The sequence below is a fragment of the Centruroides sculpturatus genome, unplaced genomic scaffold (assembly GCF_000671375.1).
Source record: "Centruroides sculpturatus isolate CEXI.00-Female unplaced genomic scaffold, Cexi_2.0 scaffold546, whole genome shotgun sequence".
Classification (NCBI taxonomy): domain Eukaryota; kingdom Metazoa; phylum Arthropoda; class Arachnida; order Scorpiones; family Buthidae; genus Centruroides; species Centruroides sculpturatus.
This window is the reverse complement of record NW_019384706.1, coordinates 99,299-109,460: the sequence shown is the minus strand read 5'-3', so window position 1 is coordinate 109,460 and position 10,162 is coordinate 99,299. Positions and strand designations below refer to the sequence as shown.

At 34.5% G+C, this 10,162-nt stretch overlaps 1 protein-coding gene across 1 annotated transcript; it reads right to left on the bottom strand.

Annotated features, from left to right (window-relative positions):
- Positions 1–980: 980 nt before the first annotated feature.
- LOC111627677 (protein henna-like) lies at positions 981–10,162 on the bottom strand. Its single transcript, XM_023371281.1, has 13 exons — positions 10,038–10,162; positions 9,116–9,241; positions 5,656–5,830; positions 5,342–5,436; positions 5,196–5,263; positions 4,701–4,751; positions 4,490–4,635; positions 3,687–3,822; positions 3,478–3,604; positions 3,311–3,406; positions 2,285–2,418; positions 2,096–2,211; positions 981–1,468 (listed from the first exon to the last, which is right to left on the bottom strand). Exons 1-13 carry the CDS (start codon positions 10,089–10,091, stop codon positions 1,425–1,427), a joined length of 1,368 nt encoding a protein of 455 aa, XP_023227049.1. The 5' UTR covers positions 10,092–10,162; the 3' UTR covers positions 981–1,424.

The window sequence follows — 10,162 nt, the reverse complement described above, 5'->3', positions numbered from 1 at the left end:
GTTCATTTTTCAGAACTAGTGATTCAAAAATCTCCCTCGTACCTTTTTCATTTTTGACTATATGCAGTAATTAGCTAAGACACTACCTTTTTCTTGCCCACTTAATGCCTTAGTTCGTCCAGGCTTTTTAATGGGGACGGCCGAGCAATGAAAGATTGGGACCTGACGTATCCGCGACAAGTTGCCCATGTAAAATTCCAGGGGTTGCTCGCCCAAATTCGATTCTAGGCCCATAGATCAGTAGGCTGCCATCTTAATCGCTCGACCATCCTGCCTTCCACTCTCAAATAATCACAAATGAGGCTTTTTCCGCTTTAAGAATACTAAGAGGACTTCTTCCACGAGCAGGGACGTATTTAAGGAATGTGCAGGGCGCAACTGCATTCCTTCTGAGTTTTTTCCCCGAGTAAACCTGGGGTTCTTAGATAGTAAAAATCTTTTGTAAGGATTATTATTTTTTTTTGTACATCTTCCGCTAAAAATTTCTGGATCCGCAATTGTCTACGCCTTGCTCACAAAGAGACAATATAATATCTGGGGCAATTTACCTATGCAAATTTCTAAGCTACACCGATCTGGATTTACCGTATAATATCTATGCAAGAGAGGATGTCTTGCAAAATATGAATTTATGCCATTTTTTTTAAATATCGCATAGTGAACTTATCCTCCATTTTGACTATAAAAAAATGTCCCCTCTATTCAAATACAAAGTAATCTCCTCACGTGCAGAACTATTCGTCCTCCATTCATAATTTTTCGTCCGGTAAGTTATGACTCGAACCTCGATCCTCCAGAATTGCAGATAAGGCTTGCCACTGTGGAGAATCCAGATTCGGCTTTAAAATGTTCATAAATTTTATGGAACATTTTATTGGAACAACTTGGATTTAATTGTATTTTGCTCTCCTTCTCTAATTAACCGTAATCCGTAAATTTTATGGCAAAATTTTTATTATAAAACGTAAACAATTTTGGAGAATAAAAATAAAAGATTTTTTAATACAAAAATATAAAGATTACATAAAAAAAAAATTACAGATGTCATATAAACAAATCACAATGATAATCCATTGAGATAATATCTTTATCAAAAACAATAATGATTTTACAAGCCAACAAGAAATCGCTCTGTTGATGAATCCGGATTCTTTATAATTCATCTTATGCAGTTTTGATTGTGTCATCTTCCCTATACTTCATCTACGTTGAAGATATGAGAAACGAGTTATGAAGCCCAAGCCAAATACAATAACGAGTACAAATAATATATGCCATTAATGGAAACGTTATAATAAAATATAAATGTACAAACTTCTACACAATGAAATAAACGCAGCGATATTCAAAACTTGAATTAAAAACCAAGTATAACCTAAATATGCAAATATATGTCCAAAATAGGCTGACATTTCTTTCAGAAGTTATTTAAGTTTTTTCAGAGCATCGGTCAGTAGTTGCATTTCGGCTGAAAATATAAAGAATAAACAATGTTATATTTTGAGTTTTGTAATTTTTTTACACATAAACTACTTATAATGTATAACTTTGATTTTATTTACCACATGATCAATGGTTGTCAGAGATTGCCATACGGGCCTAAACCCGTTTCACACTGTACAAAAATCGCAGCGTGAATTGAGCTTTACTGAGATGCATTAGATTTCCATTAACGGATTGGGCTGATAGGATAAGGCAACGCAACACAACAATACGTATGCGATCTGCCAAGGTGGGATGACTCCCTGGAGGATTTTCTATAAAAAACGTGTTAGACACGTAAAGAAAACTCGGAAGATTCCACGTGGTACGGCACGAATCCGCGACCAACTACCAGTGTTCGATGGCTTTATCCATTCGACCACAGGTGGGCGCGCGAACACTTGGCATTGAAATGTTACAAACAAAAAGCGAACAGCGTACAGAGTATGGCTAAATGGCATAGAAGAATGGCACGGAGCCATCTTATAGAGAAACAAGAAGACACGGAGAGAAGTTATAACAAAAGGTATCAGACGAAGAAAGGTGCTGAGCTCAGGGTTACTGATAATCACTCTCTCAGAAGCATTTCTTTTAAATTAGAAACAGAAGTTACCTTGTATATCCCTAGCCAGAATTTCCATCTGTGATTTCGTATCGATGATTTCAACACTTTGAGTGTAAGGATTATAACGAACCGTGAAAGGTCGTGGTATAGATAAAGCAAATTCCCTACAAATAAAAATACAAAATTTTTTTATATTTCAAAAATTATACTAATTATTTAATTATATTTCCATCATACCTCATTTTTTGCTGAGCATCCTCAAAACTCTCTGCTAAAAAGTATACAGGTTGATATTCTGTAATTGGATACTTCTGTACGCCAGTCGTATAAGGATCAAAGGGTCTTACGTCTGGTTTATCACTTAAACAATACTGTAAATATTATAAAGGTAAATATTTAAATTTTTTGATAAAAATTCAACAAAATATATAATTTTATACAACATTAACATCATTCTTAAACATGGAGAGTAGAGAAATCCATACTTAAGTTATAGTCCAGAAGACATTTTCCAAATTTTAAATTATATGCAGTGATAATAATTAATACCTAAAGTATCAGTCATGGTTTTAGTTAGACAAACCGGGCTTTTATCTAGGATCTCGCGCTCGCATAATTTACGCTTGTCAATAACCAGACCTGTAATTCTGTACTGTTCGATAAAAATATGACAAGCGCAACACAGACAATATGCTAGGGGAGATGTCTCCAGGGAGGACGTTCTATAGGAGTAACAGCAAATCTGCTTTCCGGATAGGCTTTTCGGGTTTCTATGAGAAACTGACCTTGATTTAGGTGTTAGATATGTAAACTTGGAAAAACATCACGTGGTCAGCCCGTTTAATCAGGCGCGAAACCACGGCCACTACCAGTGTTCAGTGGTTTTTATTCACTCGGCCACTAGTGTGCCCTATCCAGTTCAAGTTAGGATAATAGCCTTTATAGAGTATCATGTACAGTGTTGGCATTATATTATATAAACATATAAGATGGGTCTCATAATTTAACGCTTCTAGAATCACGCATAATCTAAAATCGCTTTTGGATATCATGACGAAAAAAATGAGTACAACCCAGAGAAATTTTTAATCATATTTTAATCTATGAAATGCATAGTGTAATTCAACTTCAGGTTGGTTAAAGGTGAGATTCACACATTAAAAGTCAAATATCAGATGTAAACAGTAAATAAAAATAACTTGTAAGATATAAATCACAACTAGTTTTCAACACGCTGAAAAAATATCAGCTTAAGGTACTCACTTCAAGTTCTCCATAAGAAGAAAGAAGTCCAGCACCAAACGCACGAATCTGCCCTTGCTGCTTGCATAATCCGAATTCCACAGTGAACCAATAACACTAAAAACAAAAGAAATAGTATTATTTTTATGTTAATATTTAATAAATCCAACTTTAATTTAAAAAATTACCGTGGCTAATTTTTCGATATAGTCATCGGGTGCACCTAACGATGCTAATCCGATTTCTTGAGAGAATCTAGCAAAACCGGGATCTGCAAAGAGTGGTGCGTGGCCCAATAACTCGTGGCATACGTCTCTGCAATAACAGTATTGACAGGCTCGGCTTTGATATATACGAAAATGGAAAGAAAAAGCATGATTTATAATGGTGTACTAACGGTTCGGGAGTGTACAGGGGTTTCGATGGATGCCTGATGTACTGGGTAGAGTGGAAAACTCTAAAGGCCAATCCTGCCAAAAAGTCTCGAGAACTCAGAAGACCAGCAACGGGACGTAATTGAAATCCGGTACAAGCTACAAAATAAGATAAGTTCGTTATTCATCAAGGTACATTTTCAAACAAATAAGAATAGATCCATTGCAATGACGAGTTTCTCTATTTACAAGATCCATTTCCATTGACTTTTGCGATTTTTTGAAGTTAACTGTATGAAATTTTGCATCAAATTTTGAAAATTTTACATAAACGCTCCACCAGTGTTCAGTAGTGTCACTTGGTCCACTGGTAAATGAAACTTTCATCGATTACAATGATTACGTTTAAATTTAAGGCGGCCTTAGAAAAAATGATTTAAGGCGCTAATAAATATATTAAAGCTTGCCTTATAATATTAGTTACTAATATGATAAGGCTAGCTTTAATATATTTACTATTTACTAATAATTCTCATTAGCTGGAGTTTATGTAAATTCAAGAAGTGAAGCCCTCGTTATAAATTTCAAATTATTTATTTTAAAATGTTTGGAGTTCTTTGCACGAAATATTATCTGTGAAATTAGATAGGGTGGCCCAAAAGTTAGTTAACCGAAAATACTTTAACAGCTAGAAAACCGGTTTCGAACTGATGCATGTTGATAGTTCTTTCAAACTAGTTTTAATACTTTTAAACTAGTTAAAATAGTTGTATTTTTGTTAACCGACTTTTGGACCGACGAATATGCGAATTACTACAAGCTTCACCTTTCAAAAAGTTAGAAACATCTTCTAATTGAGGAATATTATCTTCTCGATAGCCACAATTTTCGATCATTAAACGGAAAATATGATTATGTTCTCGACAGGCATGAGTCGGGTAAAGTTTCGTCACTTCTTTAAAAACAGTTCCCCTGCAAGAAAGAAATTGTTGTTATGTAAAATAGTACAAAATCATAAAATTATATTTTAAATTTACCAAGTGCTGATTTCTTCAGGTGTATATTCTACTCTTGGAATTGGTTGCCCACTGAAAAATTAAGGTAATGGTAAAATTCAGTTGTTCAGTTATTCAAAAACACATTGCAACCCAAATAAGTCGATTAACCGTGTATTTTTGCAAGTGATTTTACAAAATTTTCAAGAATTTCAGCAATTTAAACAAGACTGATCTCATTTCGGACAGCCTACCGATGGCCGGTTGGATAAAACCACAAAAATTAGTAGTTAGTGATGCTTCGCGTTGGCCACTTGCAGGTTTCCAGGTTTAATTCACGTGCCTAACATGTAAATAAGGGCCAGTTTTCCATGGAAATAAGAGTAGATCGCCTAATTTGCGTTGCTTTAATCCTTTAATTCAATCCACTTTGAATAAGTTTACAAGTAACAAAAGTATTTGAATAAGGTATCAATTTGGTGCTTACAGCAGTTAACCGACTTTTGGGCAACACTGTAGACACGAAATGTCACTTACTGTCGATAAAAGTAAGCAATATCAGCAAAATATTTCCTTCTGGCTCTGTAAGTTGCATCTTTAAATCCCTGAAAAAATTTACGGCTTTAGTTCGATAAACTAATTATAAACGGCAAAGAGGTGATGAATTAGGTTTCTTTACTTACCGGATGATCCGCGTCGAGCTCGGAACCATATGACAGAATGTGATTAGCAAATTTATCTAAATCGCTTATTTTACCTGGAAACCATGGCACAGTATCTGAAAGAAACAGTTTAGATATTTTAAATGGATAAATACGATGACTCAAAAGTTAGTTAACCATTATAAAAACTAAATTGCAACACGTTACACGGTTTCACAAATTATTAAATTACTTATAAACAATCCGGTCAATTGACTTTTGGATCTTTGCCAGATATTCGCAAAGGATTCGGATGATCTCTCGTGTCTTTTGCGTAATTGTTTTTCTATACTCACCATTATTTTCCATTTGATCTCTAGCGATGACTTGCATGTATTGAGAACTCTGACGAAGGCAATCGAGAGCTTTCGTTATGTCTCCGGTATTTTCGCATTCTACAATGCATTCGTATTGATCTGCCATTCTTTTTGAAGATCTCGATTCGATGTGGTTCAAATTGACTTTATTTTCCTGCCAAAGAAAAGTCACAGTCAAATTAAAGCGCCACAGGACAGGAAATTTGAAACAGAAAAAATGAAGTACAGAAAACATTTTCATTCCTCATAGGCCTAAGACAAGAGTTTTTATAGAATACGAATATTTCAAAGTTGCCAACCTTTCGTCGTGAAAATTCGGTAAACGCCTGAAATCCCCTCTAAAACGAATGTAGTTCCCCTTGAAAATTGAAACAAGTTTCCCTCAATAGCTTTGCTCTAGGTAAATGCATATCGAAAAACTATTAATCTTTTGAAACTCCTGAGAAACACAAATGTTCACTTAAGTGGTGTGGGTACAGTTGAGCAAAAATATCATGTGATGAAGCAATCGCGAGAATAGTCATGAATGACGTGGCTTTATACGCTCCTATTAGTCGCTGCAACACCGTTAATCAATATGGACAGACTTTATTTTCTCCCCCTTACATTTCACACTATACTATTTCTCCCCCAAATTTTCCCCATTCTGCTGATTTTCTCCAATCTTAGGATAAAACACCTAAGTTGGCATCACTGAAATAGTGTTGTAAAATTAAATATTTGTATAATATTGAATTTCCAATAGAATTTCACGTAATTACAGTATCTTCATCTACGTCATAACTATATCCTGACATTAATTTCCTATCAATTTTATAAATTAAATATTTTTATCCTGTTATTATAACATACGAAATGCTCACCTTATATAACACCGTAATCAAAGAAAAAATCGAATTTAATTTTATTGACCATAAATTATTATTTTATTGCCTTATAATTGTGTGAATGACGTATTAATTTCTGTACATCTCTATTCAATGCTTATTAATTTCTGTAAAACATTAAATTTACTTGTTAAAATACAATACTTTTCCCGTTTAAGTACAACGTATTGTTTTATCGCTCATTCACCTCATTAGCATACAATAGCGTAACATACGTCTATGCAAATTATATGAATAGACGTCACATTTTCTGATTGGTCGAGATGGTAAACATTTTTACGTAAATTTGACGTCATTTTTAGAATTTACAGTATTATTATTATAAAACGAAAGAGATGACGTCAAACTGACATAAAAATTCCAACCAAACGAACATTGCAAAATACTTATTTCTGCAACATTATTTGTGTATTTGGTAATATAGTCTATATATACTTAACCGAACAGCCAGGGAGTGTGAGATGGAGTCGTGACTCGTGAGAAATGTGAGGCCTTTCTCCCTCTTCGGAAGTCGTAAAAATATAAATAACAATAGATTTTACAAAGAAACTTTGACTTACACCGCCTACCAGCGGCCAAGCGTTCTTCGTATCCTGAACACTGGGAGTTCGGTCGTGGGTTCGCGTCTCGCTCGACGGGCTGGCCACGTGGAGTTTTCCGGGTTTTCTCCATGTCTGTAACGCCTAAACGGCTGCCAATTTCCCATAAAAGACCTCCCGGAAGGCATTATTCCCGCGCGTACTAGCCAATTAATAATACTATCCATTGAATTATCACTTTCCACGGGGCGATGTAGCTGCTGCCCAACTTGTTATAAACAACTCCCAAAATTAAATAATTAAAAATTTATTGGTGTAATTATTTGTATCCAAGCGTTGCCCCAGCTGGAAAATTTTCTGAAGATGTCCATGGTTATAAATAAAAATGGAAGAGACGACAAAGACTTGTATCATGACTTGCCTTAAAAGCTATATTTTGAGGACTCCCGAAATTTAGTTCGGTTTTATTCGTATTAGACAACGCGACACGTGGGCAATCTGCCGAAGGAGGACTGTCTACGGGAAACTGGCTCTTTAGACGTTACTAATGTGAAGAAATACGGAAAACTCCATCTGACCAGTCCGGTGGTCAAGCGCGAACCCACCACCAACTATCAGAGTTTCGGTGTTTTATCCACTCGGCCATTAGTGGGACTCAAAAACTTAATCTTTATATAAAAACAATTGGGGACCCAAATAGAGAGGTTCACCGAAGACAAATAACCAGTGGCATGCCATAACATTTGATGATAGGGAAGCTGTGCCGGCCCTGGTTAGAAATATTGGAAGCGTTTCACATTTTGGTGTGTAGCATCCACGAGCTAAACCGCGTGAGGTTGGTGCTCTGTAAAGCCCATGAGCGAATGCGTATAATCTAGCTGCTTTAAACGATTCAAATATTTTTGGCGTGGAAGCTATCCCGTATTCGACAATACAGCAGATTCATTGGAAATATGCGTATACGAATTTATATTCGAATATACAATAACAATCTTTTATTAGTTTTCACATGTAGTATAAAAATTTGTAATACATAATGCGGCTATAATAAAATATTCATTAATTTTAATTAATTCAAAGTACAGTACGTTAAAATATGAAAATAATCGCACAATATGTATTTATAATTTAGAAAATGTAAGGGAAGCGGAGCTTCCATAGCTTCCATGGACAGACACGGTACACCACTGCAAATAACCATACTGTCCCTTTTAGCAGGGTCTGTAAATTGCAAATCTCTGATGTGCCAATACCATCAAGTAAAAATGTACTTTTATTCCTTAATTTCTTTGCCTAATCGAATTAATTTTAATTTTATAATTAATTAAACAAGTATTTCATTTGCAGAAAATTCAAAAATTTTAAATTTATACACACACAAACAAGAAATTGCTGACACAATTAAATTTTCGAATTGCAATTTTATATTTATCTATCGTTTAATTATTGCGTCATACTAAAAATTTATTTTAAATTTATATGAAAAAAATAGAAAAATCTACAAAATCCTTTTTAAATATTAAAATTCAGACAAGTAATGGTCAGTCTGTTGCTCTGGAGGACCCGGAATGGAATCCAAGGTTCGAAAAATCCTCAGGAATTTGTCAGGGGATGGTATGTACCGAATATGGTTTAAAAGACCCTCTTAGAGCGCACAGAATGGAGTAAGAAAAGTTTAATGACTTAAGATTTAAAGAAGACGCATTAATCAATTTAATCGTCTGTAATAAAATAAATAATTTATGCAGCTTTCATAAAAGATCAACGATAACATCGGCACGATATATGATAAATATTATCATTACTTTTACAAGAAAATTTTGATATTTATATTGCGGAAACGTATGATGCAACATTGACATTCAAACAGGTTTTTTTCCCCTTTATCTAAAGTCAATCGCAGTGATTATTCTGTCTTTAACTGCGACCTTGCTCCATTTATGCAAATGACCACACGAGCAGACACAATAGAAAGAAAGAAATAACTGAGAAATTAGCATTTCAAGTTCATACCTTGAAGACATTCAAGGCCTCAGCCAACGCACCGACCTCTTCCTTCAGTGAGAAGATGACGCAAATGCCATTCTTCTTGAGATCTTCGTCTTCCATCATGCGATGCTTTCCGGAATTAATTGAAAACTGCAAAAAGCAATAAAGACGTTTGACACTGAAGCGAAACACTCGGCAGCATAAACAGAATCACTTGTATTTATAAAGAGGACGTGCCGCAACGATCTGTAAGTCATCCAATTTCATATAATTTAACGCGCGTATTGGGAGGAAATTAATTTGACATTACTTTCTACCTTGCAATAAATTTTATTGCGTAGAAATGAATTTCAGTTATTTTAAAGTAGAAGCAATAAAATCTCATGAAGAAATTAGCATAATTAAACCGGAATCATTGCTAAACACGCGAGGAAAAAATAAAAAATAAAAATGCGTTTTTAGATGTCAATGCCAAACCGTGACTAGCGGAAAACTTAATGAGCTTGCAAATGTTAATATTAATTTAATACATCTGAACAAATATTTAATTTATTTCTACGGTTTTAAAAAGAGAAAGGTTTGTTAACCATGAATTCCACTTGATTTCATTGAGAGAATTAGCACGTTTTAAAGAGGAATCTAATTGCAATCCAATTGGAGTGGAATTTTTATTATTTTATCTACTATTAATTTATGCGCAAATTAGTGTAATTATCAGAACTATACAGGCCCTACATTTTGCAAAAATTTTCGTTAATTTAACTTTATCAGGGGGTGTGAAAGAGCGATGCGCGTAACTGTTATCCAAAAGAGTGCGCTACTTCGTACACGAAGTAAAACTTTAAAGGTAATTTTACAGCTTTTATGAATCGCGCATAGTCTAATATAATTAAAAAAAAACATTTAATTTAAGTAGCAAGAATTTAATTGAATGTACAGTACTTACGCTATCTGCATCTTGCAATGCAGTACAGAACTGTTTCAGATCAGTAGCTTCCATTTCTCCTGGTCGAGTGTTAGAGTATTATTAATTTAATTGAAGTAAATTCCCCGTTTCTTATCTTTCAGAGC